The sequence below is a fragment of the Vanderwaltozyma polyspora genome, genomic scaffold (genome assembly GCF_000150035.1).
Source record: "Vanderwaltozyma polyspora DSM 70294 KpolScaffold1018 genomic scaffold, whole genome shotgun sequence".
NCBI lineage: Eukaryota > Fungi > Ascomycota > Saccharomycetes > Saccharomycetales > Saccharomycetaceae > Vanderwaltozyma > Vanderwaltozyma polyspora.
The window spans coordinates 1,754-20,385 of record NW_001834694.1 but is presented as its reverse complement, the minus strand read 5'-3'; the positions used below and the strand labels follow the sequence as shown (position 1 = coordinate 20,385).

Genomic DNA, 18,632 nt, shown 5'->3' with positions numbered 1-18,632 from the left:
ATTGTCTCTTAAATAAAATCCAAACCAAACCAAGCCAAACTAAGCTAAGCTAAACTAAACTAAACCAAAAAGAAATAATCGGTATTACAATTGTTGCTGTGGTAGAAGTAGAAACTCCAAGTGGGTTAGATTAGAATTTTTAATTTACCTCTTGTCCTTCAGCAATTAACTAACAGTTTCGAAACGAAAATTGAGATATGTTTTAATTTTTCAAATTTCGAAATTTTGGATTTCGAACTGTTTTTTGCTTTATTATGGGTGGTCCGTGTGTATAGGAGGAGAGAGGAAGAGAGGGAACGGGAAAAGGAAAGAGAGAGAGAGAGTTGGGTAGTAGTGTTAAAGTTCAGTTCCTTTTCTTTGTTGTTTCTATTGTTGCAGTTCAAATTAACGCATGGAAAGCTCAATAAATACAGAGAGAAGTAACAAAGAGGTCAGTTGAACCATTTGCAATTGCAATTGAGATTTCAGACTTTGAGATTTGAGATTGCAAGGTCTGGTCTAATCTAGTCTAGTCTGCTCTAGTAATGATAGGTATCGTTGCCTATCTCTCTCGCTCTTACGCACTTTTTTCCCTTGATCTCTTGTCGTTCTCTCTGTTCGAAGGCGGGAACAGGGTAGGATACGACACGGTACAACACGACGACATGCTAAGTATTGGTAATTCTCTGGGTATGTCATTCTAACTAGTGGTTGCTCCTTCACAGTAATGCAAGCATGGATATGTATTTGTGTTTGTATTTGTATATTATATTGATATTTATATTTATTATCTGCTTAAACCAAACGAGACAATAAGCAAACTGATTTGATTGTAGTCTGTGCGCAGTTAGAGGTAAGTGTGCATTGGGTAAGATGTGATAATGATAATCCATGTAACAATCAATCCGATCACATGCTGGGAGGAGAGAGAACAATATTTCGAAATTTAATTTTTGAGTATCATAAAGTTAACAAGTAAAAAATAGTTTATTATACATACGATCTGTACACCTTGTGTTTATATGGGGACGTGGATGTGGATCTGATAATAGGAGTGGTATGATACAAGTACCTGTAACTAAAAAAAAGACACACCTATTTATATAGACAAGACAAGATTTCTGTATCCATATATATATGAATATGAACATGTTCTAGTTATGTAAAATATGTACGTATGCAAAGCAGGTTAAAAGTGGGAAAAGCCAAAAATTAAGATAAAAAACACACACCAAGGCCACCAAAGAAAGGGGGATTGTATCATAGTGATGGCTACTGGATGTAATCCAGATCAGATACAGTGGTTGCCGCCCACAGGCATCTTTCTTGAAGTTGTATCAACATTTTTTCAGAACATACAATACAATACAATACATGCATGAGAGAGATATAATTGTGAGAAAAAAAAATGATGAATGGGATCGCATGGGATGTATAACTCCTAATGAAATGAAATGAAACAAAACGAATTGGACTGAATTGAATTACACTTGAACCAAATGAGATGTAGAATGGAATGAAGTTGGAATATCTGAAATTTCTGTTGGATCACTTAAATCAATCTTGATTCAAATTGTGATACAGTTGTGGTCTTGAATAGAATAATCAGGGTACTGCTATTGCAAGACAATGGCAAGTAGGGAGGATATAGGAATTGGTTGAAACTGGGGACATAATGCTGTTTTGGCTTGTCTTTTGTGACACAATTTAGCTTATTTAGCTTATTTTGCTTATTTTGAGTTGGTGGTGGTAAAGTATAATAATAGAACCATTTTCCCAGCGCAAGAGAAGAAGGTGTCTGAGTTCAGTTATTTGGTACTGTTCAATTGGACAGGACCGGTGTCTAAAAAGTTGGTGATGGTGGGTAGGATACTCTATTCTTCGCCATTAATGTCTGACTCGGTATAAGATGTATGTATGTATGCGTGTAATTGTATTCCGTGGAATCTTGTAGTAGATATCACCTTTAGACATGCTACTAAAACAAGTTGCAGTTTGTAGTGTAGATGCAACTGTTGGTGTTTTTGTTGAACTCCGGAGGTTACCCTGATTGTTTTTAATACCATTACGAGTTTGGCAGAGTGTAGCAAACACGCACTTGTCACACAGAGAAGAGATGATAGTAAGGCGAATGTATGTATGTATTGGCATTGACATGCATTGGTGCTTGCTTTCACTTGAGCTAATTTTTCCAGCCAAGCAAAACGGAAAAAACAGAAAACTGGTTGGTTGGATCGTTGGTTTGGGTGGTTGTTGAACTTTTCCGTTGCTTTGGTCAGTGGGATTGTCTGGGTGTATGCTTCCTGAATCCCTGTGGACAAAACCAAACAACAGATTGACGTCAGGTCGGTTACCTGGGGCCAGATGATAGAGCGACGGAGGCGTTTCCACCAGACTGAGAGGTGAAAGTGCAGGTGCAGGTATATTCCCACATACGTTAAGTGTGGTGTCGTGTGGTTGGCTAAGAAGTAACGTTACAATGAGATCAGAGAGGACTGGACTGGACTGGACTGGACTGTCTATCTCTTTGTTGCTTTTTTTTGTGTTTTGGTTGTCTGTGGCGGGTAACATATTTTTTGCATGTGAATATTGTACTTTTTGAAATTTGTATTGTTTCAACATAGCTTCATACGAATTAGTAAAGATCTATGACACCAGATAATACGTGTTGTTATGGTTGACACATATAAAGACTAATAGTGACTGCTATTTGATTCAATTGTATATTATTGTATATTATTTACTTACTCTGTACATTAGAAGAAGAAGATATAGAACTCTTTAATAATAAATATACTTATTAACAGTACTAGTCTCCACAAGATAGACGAATAGAATAAAAGCAATACCAAGCACTTATTCAACGTACGATTACTAGATATCTATAAATTAAGAATTCACAACAAAGAATACAAATTGTAAATATCACATGGTTATCACGTGAGCTGTTTTCATCCAATGCGTCATTTAGTACGGGACCTTTCATATTTGATGTTTTTGTCACATGACCTCCTTTGGTTTTTTTCGTCAAGTTTTCTTTTCTTGTCTTCCATACTAATCCGAATCCGAATCCGAATCCGAATCCTCTGCCTTTCCTCCCCTCGCCGACAAATATCACTCTATTCCCACCCAATATTGGGTCCTCTAGTACTGCAAAAATTGCTTATAATTTTTCTTCGTTATAATTTTTTTTTTTGCCTTCTCTTGTCCAGGTTACAACGCACTGACAAACCTACTATGAGCAAAGCAAATTTCATTTTACTTACATTACAATCTTGAATTGATTTGAAGATAAATCTGACAATTATATTGTCTTACACATTTCACTGACATTGTAAAAACTATATACTACTTTTTGTTACGCCTAATCATTGAAAACTACGTTGAATACATATATATATATTCATATATACATACGTTCATACTCTCACAAATCTACATTGATATCGTTCTTTCGCATTTGTATATATATTTACCAATAATATCATTATAGAAACTACAAGTACAAATTAAAACAAATGTCCTGGATATTCGGTGGTTCAAATAACAATCAAAAACAAGAACAAGATGATAAATCGTTAGAAAAAAATTTAGGTTTCGATCCTTCTCAATTGACTAACGTCTCAAACATTATAGGTACTTCTTCTTTAGATCCTTCGAGATTACATCCTCTTGCTGGTTTGGAAAAAGGTGTAGAGTATCTGGATTTAGAAGAAGAACAACTATCCACTTTAGAAGGTTCCCAAGGTTTGATCCCTTCTCGTGGTTGGACTGATGACTTATGTTATGGTACTGGTGCCGTTTATTTACTAGGTTTGGGGATCGGTGGTTCTTATGGTTTCATCGAAGGTTTGAAAAATATTACTCCAAATTCTTCTGGTAAATTACAGTTAAATACAGTTTTAAACCACATTACTAGGAGAGGTCCTTTCTTAGGTAACAGTGCCGGTGTCTTAGCATTGACTTATAACATCATCAACTCATCAATAGACTCATTTAGAGGGAAACATGATACCCCAGGTGCCATCCTTGCTGGTGGTTTAACTGGTGCTATCTTTAAATCTTCAAAAGGTTTAAAACCAATGGCTTATGCTTCAGGTATGACTGCTGCCGCTGCTGCTTTATGGAGTGGTGCTAAGGATACTGTTTTGGAATAAGCTATGCATGATATCTCAATCCAGATAAAAATAAAATTTTATGATCATATATGAATGAATTAAAGAAATATATATATATAAGAAATAGTGAAAAATAAATTAAAAGGGAATCGGACAACAAAATTTGAAGTAACCAAGTGATCAAAAAAAATGAATAAATTATAATAATAATAATAATAATAATGATGATGATAATGATAATAATAAAGTCCTAATACTATTTCCTAAATGGCATGCTTACATTTCGGTTGAATTATAATGTTCTTTTGTTGCTAGTTCTATCATTTGATCCCCCTCTTATTTTCATATTATAATAATTATTACTATTATTATTTCAATCATATTTAACATATATATTTGTACTTGTATATAAAAATAAAAATGTGTACTAATGTTACTATCATTCCGGTTTTAAACTGTTAACAATAAAGTCAAATTTTAATTATCAACACTGTCTGTTTTTAACAAATTGTCACATTTTCAAGATTCAAAAAGTAGTAGAATCAATGATACTCGAATTTAAAATATCCAATCCTAACGAATAGTTATCCATATTTGAACCATCAAGTACGCTAACCCTATATGATTTTAATTCGTTGATTAATCCTTCAAAATCAATTCGAGGGAACCTGGCACCTTCAAAAGAATCATCCATTTTCTCAATACCATTAAATACTATTAAATTTGGAGTATTGGGCTTAATCATTATTGTACCTTGATGAAATATATTTTTAGTTGAACTTTCAATTATTTTTGATTTAACAAATTTAGGATTCAACCCTTTATCTAAGAGTATTGCCGCTATACCGCTAACACTGGGTGATGCCATTGAAGTTCCTGATAATAGTAATACGTCACTTCCGTTAATATGAGAAAGCGATTTAACTTTAACACCAGGTGCAAACACATCAACACAGCTGCCCCAATTGCTAAATCTTGCAATGGTTTCAGTCCTGTCATCAAATGCTCCTACAGTGATGACATCTTTTGATGATGCTGGACTATTCCAACAAGCATCGATGTTAGAGTTCCCGGCTGCAACAACCAATACTATTCCAGCATTGTGTGCTTCTTTTATAGCTTCGTCGATAATCGCAGTTCTTATAGCTCCGAAGCTTAAATTAGCGACACATTTTTTATCTACTGACTCTTTGCAATGGCGAATTGTAAATTCTAAGGCTTTCAATATGGTAGATAATTGACCTTGTCCTTTCTTATCCAAAGCTTTGACATCGATGATATTAACCTTTTTGGCAACTCCAAAGGTCTTAGAACCTACAATACCTGCTATATGAGTACCATGACCATTTTCGTCACCTGGCCCTTCCTGAGTTAAATCTATTGCAAATTTAACTCTACCTTCGAATTCAGGATGTTCTTTGTAAATACCGGTATCAATGATATAAGCATTGACAGAAGAACCTTGATATTTAGCGTCGAAATAGTAATCAAATGCATTGTCATATCTATCAATATTATTTATATCATACGGCAGTTGTCCTCTTCTTGATAAGCGACTTAAATGACGAGGTGCTTCCCTCTGAATAATTATTTTGTCACTATATGTCAGTAACTCAGAATATGTGGAACTGTTAGCAAATGCATTTACCTTAAGGTTAGGTATGATTTCTGATATTGTAGGGTTTTTCTTCAACTTTTCGATCATATCATTTGGAAGGTCTATAACTAATGCTCTAAAGGCACCGAATGTAAAACGTTCTCTTATATGATTTTTAATATCATCTTTAATTTGCAAAGATTGGGATTTTGTAGATTTTAAAAATGACTGTATTGATTCTGATTTTTTTAATTTAATCAAGTATTCTTCACCGACGATTAAAGGACAAATGTATAATAATAAAAGGAAACGTATTGTTGTTTTCATATTGAGAAAAGCAAAGCTCTTGAATTATTGATTTGTATATTATAATAGAACCAGTTTGCTAATTAACCATTATTTAAAATTAAGATGTTCATATTTATTGTACATTCTGGTTATAATAGTAATAGTCATCAAAAATATAGTGGCGCTGTCACAAACTATTAAATAGGAGCCAGTTTTAAATTCCTGTCACTTTATAACTCAAAAGTAATGAATAACAATATTAATAAGAAATAAAAATTAAAGATGATTATATGACGTAAAGATATAATAAATTAATGTACATGAAATGACTATATGGTTTGGGTTTATTAATAATGGATCTAATGTTATTGTGGATCTTTCTAGTGAAGCTAGATTTAAATATAAATTTAAGTTTAAAACCTTGGTCTTCTCTTTCTACCAGTAAACTTAGAATCTTGGGCGACCTTTCTACCACGCTTTTTCATTAAGTCTTTCTTTCTTAAAATATAATTTTTCCTCGATTCAGCATCTTTTCTGAATTTTTTACGAGCAACTTCTAAATTGTCAGCATCCATCGTTACACCTTGTAGATTAACTTGTTCATCTGAACTTTTTGGTGAACCTGAAGTTAAAACTAGATAGTATTTTTTATTTTTTTTAGATTCTGGATCGTCAATGACCAAACCACCACTAAAACCTGCAACTTTAGCAGTTTGTAGAATTTGATCGATTTGATCATCATTTTTTGGATAAAATTGTGCTGCAAATTTACCACCTTTTTTCAAAGCAGCAAACAAAGTATTAAAAAATCTCATTAATCTCTTTTTTGGATCATTATAAGAAGTATCGGCATTACATAACCATTGTATAGCACTTACACTAATGGCAGCGTCGAAAGAGCCTGCTCTGAAGGGAATACCTTGACCCATATCGTGTAACATCAAATCACCTTCGATGTCTCTTGTCAAAGCAGTTGCTAACATACTTGGTGAAATATCTAAACCACACCACATATGGCCCTCCTCTGTTAAAATTTCACCACTTAGACCTGAACCACAACCAATATCTAAAATGAAAGAATTTTCAGGTAAATTCATCAGTTCTAAAGCACGTAGAGTCATTTTAGCTTGAATATGTTGCACTCTTGTAGAAGAAGTATATTTCTTTGATTCTGAATCATTGTAAAAAAATTCTGGTGGAGCTAAATCTTCTGGACGAGACATTTCTTAACTGTATATATGAGTTCTCTTTGTATAATGAGTAAATAGGTTTGTAATCTAGATAGCAACTGTTAAAATATACCTATGTAGTACTATAAGAAGGTGTGAGTTGAAGATTGATATAATAAAACATTTACATATGCTTCGACGGAAACTAAGCTCATCTCATCTCATCTCATCTCATCTGATATCAACTTTTTTTTCCACTTTTAATTTTTCAGTGGTGGAAAATATCCAAAACGGTTAATAGTGATGAAACAGCAAAAAAGTAGTGTGAAGTGAAGTATAGTAAAGTACAGTTGAGTGTAGTATAGATAACCAAAAGATGTTTCTACCAGTGATGGGGGGAACACAAGAGATGGAGAGTATACTAAGAATTATTACTATGAGATACCGATACCATTCATCCAAAGTATACTATATCTAAATAACCACAAGAATAGGATAGTTTTTATTACTGTTTAATTGCATATACATAATTGTAAATATATTTATATGTATGGTAGTTTCGTCTGGTCTGAGCTACCTAACGTGTTTTTCAAGTACCCAGGATATATGTATCCTTATAAAATGACAATATCATGTTGTCATTACATTATTTCACCCAATTTCGTTATAGTTATATTCAAGAATGATGAGATGAGATGAGATGAGATAATAAAAATCGTAATCAATTCATTATTGATTTTAAACAAGGAACGTGTCTTGAGGCTGTATTTAACGTAAGTAGAGTGTCGCTCTTCTTAGCAGAGCTAATACTGACTGCCCGCCCCATTGGGGGACAAGGAGTGTGGATTAGTAAAGTCTACTCTCTTCTCTTCTTGATTGCGATACTTTTCACAGTTGCTATATATCTTGATTGTATAGTAATTGTATGTATGAGTGTATGTATGTCTGGTTTGTTATCAAACCCTAGCTCGAACCTGTGCTCTTCGGATAGGGCTTTAAGTTTTTCCGAAACATACACATATAGGGTCTGGTCAGACAGGCTTATCAACCACTAGGGTTCGAATTTTTCTCATGGCTATGTGTCCCCCCCCCCCCCCCCCCCCCATCCCTCCCTCTCCACGAGAACCCTTTTGCAATTTATCTGGTATTGAATTGTTTTTTTGTCATATCAAAAAAGGAAGTCGTCTTGATGATATCGATCGAAATTTAAAGGAACAAGAACAAGAACAAGAACAAGAAGAGATCAGAAAAAACCTCACTTAGTATACAATAATAAGCCCTATTTTACCTGGAAAAATGTAGTTTTTATATCTATAAATATAACTCACTCTCACTCTCTACTGTCAGTAATAATAATAATAACAATAATAACTAGGATATATATCCATTATTGCATTATTGTATTCTTGCTGATTTTTAATTCTCTTTTATTTTTTTGGCTACATATAAATAATTTGATACTAAGGCAACACTTATCACTTCAGTACTCTGAAACAAGCATATCTATTTATTCTGTAGTTAGTTAAAGATCAAATTCAAAGACTATATTATAGATTGATATTTTGCAACAAGAATAAAATAAAATAAAATAAAATAGAAATAAAGGTAGTTTTTTTGCCCTCCTCATTTGCTTTCCTCCTTTCCTTTTTTATTATAACCATTAATTATTATATACTATAAGTGACAGATCAAGATAATAGATTATCGTATGTTCGAGTTTGGTGAAGCAATTTCCATAACTCATCTGGCTTATTTGGTATTCCAATCTGTTTTCCAAGTCGTTATAATATGTTTGGCAGGTTTTTGGAGTGCCTACATGGGTCTACTACCTAAACAATCTCAAAAAGTAGTATCTTTATTAAATGTAGATTTATTCACTCCATGTCTAATTTTCAGTAAATTAGCAAAATATCTATCATTAGCAAAAATATTGGAAATTTCAATTATACCGTTATTTTTTGCACTAAGTACAAGCATTTCATACATTTCAGGGAGATTCATTTCAAATATATTAAAACTAGACGTCGATGAAACAAACTTCGTCGTAGCTAACTCGATTTTTGGTAATAGTAATTCTTTACCGGTGTCCTTAACTTTGTCTTTAGCATACACTTTGCCAAATTTAACTTGGGATCAAATTCCTGATGATAATAGAAATAATGTGGCATCTCGTGGTATTTTATATCTATTAATCTTCCAACAAATTGGTCAAATGTTGAGATGGAGTTGGGGTTATAATAAATTAATGAAATGGACTGGTGAGAATCATCATCATATGCCTCAATCACAAATTCAAGCACATCTAGAGGCTTCAAGACAAAATGCAAACCCTTATTCGGACGAGGATGGTGATGATAATGGAAATGCAGAAGATGGCATAAACGATTTGATAGATGCAGGACATCAAAATGGTCTAAATTCAGTTTTATCAAGAATTGGTAATAATTTTATCAAATTCGTTAACGTTGTTAGATCATATTTGAACCCGCCTTTATATGCAATGATCATTTCTGTTATTGTCGCATCTATCCCTTCTTTACAAAATGAATTGTTCATGGAAGATAGTTTTATGAATAATACTTTCTCTTCTGCCATTACACAAATCGGTTCTGTCTCAATTCCATTGATTTTAATCGTATTAGGCTCTAATTTATATCCATCAGATGACACCTTCCCAAGAACCCACAACCACGATAAAATTGTCATGGGTGCTCTAATAGGTAGATTGATACTTCCATCGTGTATTTTGCTACCAATAATCACTATTTTGGTCAAATATATTAAAGTCAGTATTTTAGATGATCCTATCTTTTTAATTGTGGGATTCTTACTGACTGTTTCACCACCAGCAATTCAATTAACACAAATTACACAACTTAATGAATTTTTTGAAGCTGAAATGGCAAGTGTATTATTCTGGGGTTATGTCGTCTTCAGTTTGCCAGTTAGCATAATTGTTATAACTGCTGCTATATACGTTTTACAATGGGCTGATAGCTAGTTCTTTTTGGTTTAACATTATAATTAAAAAAAAATAACTACACGAAATTTACAGGTTATGTAATATTAATAATACTAATAATAAGAATAATAATAATAATAAAATAATGATAGTAATATATAGAAAGATATATAAGCATAGATTATAATGAATGAAATTCAATACCTTTGTTATGTTGTGTTGTGTTATATTATTTCTATGACCTTAAACAACACTTTGAATCGATAAATATCTAAATCAAAAGAAGTTATCAATCCAATAGGTTTGATAAGAAAATGATGAACGGGAAATGGCTGCAAAATAGAAGCAACATTGACCCCTGTTCTCTTTGACTTTGGCTAATTTTTGCTTGAAATATAGAGTATTGGATACTGACATTGCCTTAAAATGGTATAGTTTATATATTGAAACTTGGGAAACTTACCATAATTTGCCGCTAACTGCACAGTTTGTATCCTAAAATAAATCACTTTTCACGTGCTTTGTCATGCAAACGCGTAAATAATTAAATTAAATATTTGCAAAATTACGCGTTATCATCAACAAATCTGATAAAGTACCGGCACATCATCAATTATCAGATATATATCATCAAAGTTACATATAAGAGAAGAAGTTAATATATTCTTTTCCTATTATATATGATCTAAACAAGGAGAAGACCTGTGATCGAGGTAATTGTTTCGAATTTCAAGTCATGTACATTCATCGTATTGTGATAAAAGGTTTCAAAACATATAGAAACGAAACTGTCATTGACTTTTTCTCACCTAATTATAATATTGTTATTGGTTCCAATGGTTCTGGTAAATCAAACTTCTTCGCAGCAATTAGATTTGTTTTGAGTGATGATTATTCAAATCTGAAGAGGGAAGAAAGACAGGGTTTGATTCATCAAGGGTCTGGCTCTGTGATGAGTGCTTCTGTAGAAATTGTGTTCAGAGATCCTGGTCATAGAATGATACTACCGTCTGGTGTTGTCCCTAGAGAAAATGACGAGATCTTTATTAGAAGAACTGTTGGTTTGAAGAAGGATGATTACCAAGTTAACGATAGGAATGTCACCAAGAGTGATGTAGTGAGGATGCTTGAAAGCGCAGGTTTTTCTATGAGTAATCCTTATAATATTGTTCCACAGGGTAGAATCATTGCTGTTACAAATGCAAAGGATAAGGAAAGATTGCAACTACTAGAAGATGTAGTTGGTGCAAAATCATTTGAAAGTAAATTACGTGCTTCACTAAAAAAAATGGATGAAACAGAACAAAAAAGGAAGAAAATTTCAGAAGAAATGAGTGAGTTGAATAAAAAACTGGGTGATATGGAAGAAGAAAGGAAGGAGTTAGAGAAATTTAACGCTTTGGAAGGTAAACGTAAAGTACTGCAATTTACCTTATATGACCGTGAAATTAACGACATTATTAATCAAATCGAAGGATTAGATTCCGAGTATAATAATATCTTGGCGTCATCAGAGGAATATCTTCAGCAATTAAATAAAAGAGAAACCGTTGTCGAAGAAATGACAACAATTTTGCAAGATATTGATGCTTCGTTGAAACTAAAAGGTACCACTGAATTGCAACAATCCAAAATTAAATACCAAGAACTATCCAATGGGCTTGTTGATTCTCAAGTTAAAATGAAAGAAATCAAATCGCAATTAGATTCTCAAACTGAGCAATCCAAAATAGATGAAAAAAATTTAAAAATTATAGCAGAGGCCATAAAAGAAAAGCAAAGTGAACTGGGAAAGATTCTTCCAAGATATGAACAACTAAACCAAGATGAAGCAAAGTATAAGAATGAATTATTTGACTTGAAACAAAAGCAAAAAGAACTAATGCTAAAAAGAGGTAGCTACGCACGTTTCAAAACCAAAGAAGAACGTAACGAGTGGATTCATTCTGAAATAGAAGACTTGCAAGAAGAATTAACAAATTTGGAAACAACAAAGATAACATTGGCTGAAAGAAGGAATGAAATTCAAGAAGAGCTTAAAACTTATGAAGAGCAAATTGATGAATTGCTGGATTCTGTTCAGGGTCCGGGTGTTTCAGCTGAATTAGAAGATTTAAAAAGTGAAATTGAATCACTAAAGTCTAGTTATGCAGATAAATTTGACGAGAGGAAAGAATTATGGAGAACAGAACAGAAATTACAAACAGTTCTTGAAAATATGGCAGATTCAGTGAAAAGATCAGAAAGAGCAGTCAATGAGAGCATGAGTCGTAGTTTGGCAAATGGTATAGCTAGTGTTAAGGAAATTACAGAAAAGCTTAATTTGCCGGATGACGCTGTCTTTGGTACCTTGGGTGAACTTATTAAAGTAAGTGAAAAATACAAAAGATGTGCTGAAGTTATAGGTGGGAACTCTTTATTCAATGTTGTTGTTGATACTGAAGAAACAGCGACAATTATTATGAACGAGCTATATCACATGAAGGGTGGAAGAGTGACATTCATGCCATTAAATAGAATACATGTTGATAATAATATTACTTATCCTCCAAATGAACAAGCATCATGCACTCCATTAATAAAAAAAATTAAGTACGATGTAAGATATGAAAAGGCTGTCAAACATATTTTTGGCAGAACGATTGTCGTAAAAGATCTTCTGGAAGGTTCAAAGATTGCAAAGAAATTAAAGTTAAACGCTGTTACATTAGATGGTGATAGAGCAGATAAAATGGGTGTTTTAACTGGTGGTTACCATGATCAACATAAGAAGACAAGATTAGACACATTGAAAGAATTAAAGGTCTCGAGACAACAACACATACGGACCTCAAAAGAATTAGAAGATGTTAGAGAAAAGCTACAGGTATTGGACTCAGAGATTGATAAATTAAATGATTCTATAAGAAAAGCTACCAATAATCGTGAAGCAATATTGACCAATATAGATAGTTTGAATGTGAAATTAAATAATTTGAAAAATGAGAAGAATTTACTTGAAGAATCCTCTTCATCTTCTGAAAACAAATTGGAAAGAACAGAAGCTTACTATCTGACAACTCAAACAAAATTAGAAGCCTTTAGACAAGATTTAGATCTTCCTTTCGATAGTGAACTATCGCCTAAAGAAAAGGAAGAACTAGAAAATATCACTACATATTTGACTGAATTGACAGAAAATTTTGAAGTAACTGTGGAAGCTTTAAGTGGTTTGACTATTCAAATCGATTCGCTGAAAGCAGAATTAAATTCGAAATTAATTCCACAGGAAAATGAATTGAAATCTAAGTTATCGAAAAACCATGATACACATTTCAATGAATTGCGCGGTGAGTTGAAAGCAATTGCTATTGAAAGTCAATCTCTTGAAGATCAAGTTGAATTGGCAAGATCTGAGCTTGAGTCATTAGAAAAGGAAATTAGTAAATTAAATGATGAAAAGGTAAATAGTCGAAAAATGCTTGAAAAAGCAAACTCACAGCAAAGGATGATATTGAAAAAGTTGGATGCTTATCAACTTGACGCCGAAAAATTCATGATCAGGAAGGTGGCTTTATCAAATAGACGTGAAGAGTTGCAGATTAAAATGAGGGAGATTGGATTACTTCCAGAAGAAGGCAGTGGCAACTTTGAAAATTCCACGAGTTCGGATCTGTTCCAGGAATTGAATTCAGTCAATGAAGAAATGTCATCATTAACTAACGTTAACAAGAGGGCGTCAGAGAACTTTAGAAAATTTAACGAAAAGAAAATTGAATTAAATGAAAGAGCCGCAGAGTTAGATGACTCTAAAGTGTCGATTCAGAATTTGATAGAAAAGTTAAAACAACAAAAGGTAACTGCAGTTGATTCTACATTCAAGAAAGTTTCTGAGAATTTCTCAACTGTTTTTGAAAAGTTGGTACCAAGAGGCACTGCAAAATTAATCATCCATCGTCAAGAAGAGAATAAAACCCGATCAAAGGATAAAAATAGCACCGAGTCTATTTACTCTGGTATTTCTATTTCAGTATCGTTCAACTCTAAAAAAAATGAACAACTACATGTGGAACAGTTATCTGGGGGACAAAAAACTGTTTGTGCAATTGCCCTTATCCTTGCAATACAAATGGTGGACCCAGCACCATTCTATCTATTTGATGAAATTGATGCTGCATTGGATAAACAATATCGTGCTGCCGTTGCAGATGTGATTAAATCACTATCTGGCAATGCACAATTTATATGTACTACATTCAGAACAGATATGTTGCAAGTTGCAGATAAATTTTTCCGTGTAAAATATGAGAATAAGATATCTACAGTTGTTGAAGTAGAAAGACAAGAGGCAATTAATTTCATCAGGGGAAATAATAAGATCCAAGAAGTTTAGTACTAAAAGTTGATGTACTTTATTTGGTAAGACACAATAGTTAATTTGTCCATCCCTGTTTCTATAGTTAAGATCTATCAAAAAAATCCAATAATAAGTACAAATGTGTATGTATTAGTAATATCTATATAATTAAATTAATGCAAGGTGAATGTTAGCTTTTTCTCTTCGAATCCTCAATCAAGGAAGCGAATCCACCACTAACCTTTTTCTTCTTTCCTAACTTTTGACTGGCAGACTTGATGCTGATGTATCCATTATCATCATCTGAGCTATCAGAATCGCTGTCACTAGAATCGCTCGAGTCACTTGAATTGCTATTTTCAATTGCATCCGAACTTTCAGAAGACTCTTCTTCAGATTGAATTTTGCTCAGGTTTTGCTGCTGTTTCGATGCAAGCAGCTTGAAATTTTTCTCTCTGACCTCTGGAACACCTCTCGAGACTAAATCTGACAGTGAACTTAAAGAAGGCCTTGTCTTTGGTGGCAAACCCTGAAGCATTGTTTTAACTTTTGTTGGGGAGGTCTTTCCAGAGCTTTGGGTAGTACTAGTTCTAATAGGAACACTTTCATTCTGAATAGTGGCAGATTTTTCCTGATCATTTTCAGAAATTTGAGTCGACTGAGGCACATGTTCGATAGCTACATTATTTGATAAAGTGGCTCTGGTGCTTATTGGGCCCTTTGGCGTGTCTACTACAATTCTCCTTGATTTTTTACTGTTATTTGAAGTCTCCTCATCTGAAGAGGCCTCCTCGTCCTCTTCATCTGATGATTCTTCGCTTGATGAACTATCGGAGGAGCTTTCGGATTTCTTGTCCATAATTTGAGTCATCAGCCCAACAGGAACTCTTGGTTTCGGTGGAACAACTGTCTGAATTGGGTTGGCTTTCTCATTATCTTTCTCGGTTTCTAATTTGTTCTTAGAAGATTCAGAGCTCATTTCACTTGTTCTTTCCTTTGTATTATCTGATTCTTCTTCTGAATTATTTTTAGTAGATTCCTGCTTTTGAGCTTCAGAAGATTCGGTTTCTGGAGTATTTTCCTTGGATTTTTGGGACCTTTTCTTTGCCAATTCCTCTTGTCTTGCTATTTTTGCAGCTCCTCTTGCCTCTAGCTTAGCCTTCTTTTCTGCTTCACGTTCGGCCTTCTTTCTTAACAATTCTTCTTGTTTAGCTTTTCTTGCTGCTTCACGTTCAGCCTTCTTCCTATTAGCCTCTTCAAGCCTTGCTACCTTTGCAGCTTCTCTCTGGGCTAATTTTTCAGCACGTATTCTTTTTGCTTCTTCCTGTTTAGCCGATTTACTACCGCTTTGTGTTTGACTAAATTGAATTGACGAGCTGTCAGTTTTATTTAGAGGAGTACTAGGCACAGGGATAGCATTGTTTTTATCCATATCATTTTCTTCCACTGCACTAGTTGGTTCCAGAGAAGTTTGTCTACTGTCACCCAGAAGATGATCATCCAGTATGTTCTTATATGCAAATACCTCCGATTTACTTGCAGAAAGACCTTCAATGGAGGATCTCATGCGTGAGTTTGGACGGCTGATACGTACTGTATCGTTCCCCACGTCTTCTTCATCATCCTCTCCAGAAATATTTTCATTTCCGACATTAGCACTATTTTGATTTTGTTCATACCCATTATCTGGATATGTTGGCTTCATTTTTGAGATTCCAATATTTCCTGCAAAGTTTATTTCTTTCTCCAATTCCCCGCCATCTTCTTCAATTTCATTGTCCGAAAATGTATTGATCCTTCTGGAGTCAGTACCTCCAATTACATTAAATGCTGTCTTTTGCTTAATTCTCTCTTCTAAGGATGAAATTCTTTGTGAATCTTTTGGGGAACTTGATGATATTGGTTGCTTGAAAATATCTTTCTTATCTTGATTAGAATAATGTTCAAGTTTTGCAATAACTTCGTTTTCGTTGGAACTGGATTCGTCAGATACAGCTAAATTTTCATCGATTGATGGACGGCTTTTCATTGGTATTCTATTTGGTTTAGCAGGTAGAAGTGATGAAGGACTTGCTGGACCCTCTTTTAATATTTTTTCAACCTCAGAAATCTTTGGTTCTGGAATAGTTAGCATTCCCGACGTTATTCTTGGTGTTTGTACGATTTTTCTTGAATTGTCCTCTGATGCGAATAATCTATTATTTAAATTGTTGGATTGTTCTGAAATTACCCTTTGTCCTGATAATATAACTCTGTTAGGTGTCATTGTTGGGATTATTGGAGTACCTGAAAGGAAACGTTGTTGTTTTGATTTATTTGGGTCTACAGTTTCCGATTTTGACACAGTATCTGAATTTTCTGCTGATGTAATGATTCTTTTTGAATCAAACACTGAACTTATACGTATAGCGGGAGATTGTGGTTGAGCTGGTGGCGGCAGGAATGATCTATTCCCGGCATCTTCATTATCTTCATCATTATCCTTATCTTGATTAAAATTTGATAATGGTTGAGGATAAATTTGATGAGCCAATGGAGTTGAAATTCTTAATGTGTTGTTTGTTGTGTTTTTCATCAGTTGCGCGGAAGGGCGTTTTTTTATTACATTCAATTGTTGTGAACCATTTGATTGTGCAGTTCCATTATTAAGCTTCTTTCTTTTCAAAGAGCCATAAGGTGATATATTGTCATCTACTTCATCTGAACCTAATTCATTTTTTAATATAACTCGTACTGTATTATCTAAATTAAATACATCTTTTACAATAAAATCGGGATCTAAATCACAAGAATTCGAATCTTGTAAACTTATTATTTCTATATCATTTACTAGATTTGGATACATTTTTTCACATTTATTCAAAATTTCTTCAGATAATTCGTATAAATTATTAATTGATTTTGTAAAATGTAAAAACTTCTTTGCATTATTGTTATAACTTGATGAAAAGTAATTTGGCAAATTAATTTGGCTCGTTGGAAGTTGAATACTCATAAGAGATTGATCATTATCATTAGCAATCAACCCATTAGTAGATTGTAAGGAACCCAATCTCGATTGAGGTATGCTTGAAAAGAGTGGTACTCTAGATAAACTTTGACCATTAGTATTTTGAACACTAGGAGGTACAAGTTCAATCTGTAATTTATACATAACCAAAATGTCTTTCTAATCTTATTGGACCTCCGCAAGTAAGCAATCACTGGTTACTTCTACCAAAATTAATATTGTTAAACTTCTATATATTAAGAATGTCTATTCTGCTTTTATTGAGATGAGATCAATAATATTTTATTTAACGTTTAATTTTTTTTTTCTTCTTCTTCAGAAGCTTAAATTTTTCATCTCAATTTTTTTTCCTTCTGTCTGACTTCTCATTACCATATTTAGGCCTAATAAGGAAATAACTTCTTTCATCAATGCAGGTCCTACCAATCTTTCTCAGTTTCGAGATCATTTGTTCTTGTTATTATGCCTTTTTTGAAAAAAGGAATACATTAGTGGGTAGGGTAACATTTATGTTTAATCCATTTCGGATTCATGAGCATGTGACTGGGTAGTTATCCAATAAAGACAAGTGTCGTATTTGGTCTCAATTAACTGCTTCTGCAATATTTTTGAAAAGGATGAAACCAAAATAAGTGTCATAATATATAATAATAATTAAAGATCTTTTTAGCTCGGGAAAACCCTTCAAACATAAAAGTGACACACACGAACCAGATTATGGAATTAAGTAAAAATATAGTGTGTCGTGTTGAAAGAAGTAAAATGGTGGAATCCAGATAAAACTTTTAAGTAGTTCCAGTCCTCTTAAATTCTTTTGTCTTTTTGAACTTTTTGTGCTCGCTAGTGTGTAAGAATTTTCTGTATTTTATCATCTCCTAGTTAATCGCCCTGAGCAAATTGACAGGGCTCTCATAACAAGCTGTATCTATAGGACGTTTGGTCGGCTTCACCCAATTAGGCTTCTTAGAAGAAGAAATTATCGGTGTGTGTACTTATCTTTATATGGTTAGATCTAGTGTCTAAGCAGCTACATCCCATATTCAGCATTCGTAATTATGGGATCTCGTCAATTATTAATGATCCAGATGACATGAAAAGATGTGTAAAAATATTTGGCATGTATAATAACTATATATTGAAAGCTCCATATACGGTAACTTTAACCTGGACACT

At 33.5% G+C, this 18,632-nt stretch overlaps 7 protein-coding genes across 7 annotated transcripts; 3 read left to right on the top strand and 4 right to left on the bottom strand.

Annotated features, from left to right (window-relative positions):
- Nucleotides 1-1,866: 1,866 nt before the first annotated feature.
- On the bottom strand, nt 1,867-2,601 carry Kpol_1018p7 (uncharacterized protein; the record flags this gene model as incomplete). The annotated part of the gene is made up of 1 exon (XM_001647288.1): nt 1,867-2,601. One exon carries the CDS (start codon nt 2,599-2,601, stop codon nt 1,867-1,869), a length of 735 nt encoding a protein of 244 aa, XP_001647338.1.
- Nucleotides 2,602-3,497: 896 nt separating this feature from the next.
- On the top strand, nt 3,498-4,136 carry TIM23 (protein transporter TIM23; the record flags this gene model as incomplete). The annotated part of the gene is made up of 1 exon (XM_001647287.1): nt 3,498-4,136. The coding sequence occupies one exon, from the start codon at nt 3,498-3,500 to the stop codon at nt 4,134-4,136; it is 639 nt and encodes a 212-aa protein (XP_001647337.1).
- Nucleotides 4,137-4,623: 487 nt separating this feature from the next.
- Kpol_1018p5 (S8 family peptidase) lies at nt 4,624-6,021 on the bottom strand (the record flags this gene model as incomplete). The annotated part of the gene is made up of 1 exon (XM_001647286.1): nt 4,624-6,021. The coding sequence occupies one exon, from the start codon at nt 6,019-6,021 to the stop codon at nt 4,624-4,626; it is 1,398 nt and encodes a 465-aa protein (XP_001647336.1).
- A 374-nt stretch (nt 6,022-6,395) lies between these two features.
- On the bottom strand, nt 6,396-7,205 carry BUD23 (18S rRNA (guanine1575-N7)-methyltransferase; the record flags this gene model as incomplete). Its single annotated transcript, XM_001647285.1, has 1 exon — nt 6,396-7,205. The coding sequence occupies one exon, from the start codon at nt 7,203-7,205 to the stop codon at nt 6,396-6,398; it is 810 nt and encodes a 269-aa protein (XP_001647335.1).
- Nucleotides 7,206-8,859: 1,654 nt separating this feature from the next.
- Kpol_1018p3 (uncharacterized protein) lies at nt 8,860-10,152 on the top strand (the record flags this gene model as incomplete). The annotated part of the gene is made up of 1 exon (XM_001647284.1): nt 8,860-10,152. The coding sequence occupies one exon, from the start codon at nt 8,860-8,862 to the stop codon at nt 10,150-10,152; it is 1,293 nt and encodes a 430-aa protein (XP_001647334.1).
- Nucleotides 10,153-10,849: 697 nt separating this feature from the next.
- Nucleotides 10,850-14,485, top strand: SMC3 (cohesin subunit SMC3; the record flags this gene model as incomplete). The annotated part of the gene is made up of 1 exon (XM_001647283.1): nt 10,850-14,485. One exon carries the CDS (start codon nt 10,850-10,852, stop codon nt 14,483-14,485), a length of 3,636 nt encoding a protein of 1,211 aa, XP_001647333.1.
- Nucleotides 14,486-14,639: 154 nt separating this feature from the next.
- On the bottom strand, nt 14,640-17,603 carry Kpol_1018p1 (uncharacterized protein; the record flags this gene model as incomplete). The annotated part of the gene is made up of 1 exon (XM_001647282.1): nt 14,640-17,603. One exon carries the CDS (start codon nt 17,601-17,603, stop codon nt 14,640-14,642), a length of 2,964 nt encoding a protein of 987 aa, XP_001647332.1.
- Between the last annotated feature and the right edge of the window lie 1,029 nt (nt 17,604-18,632).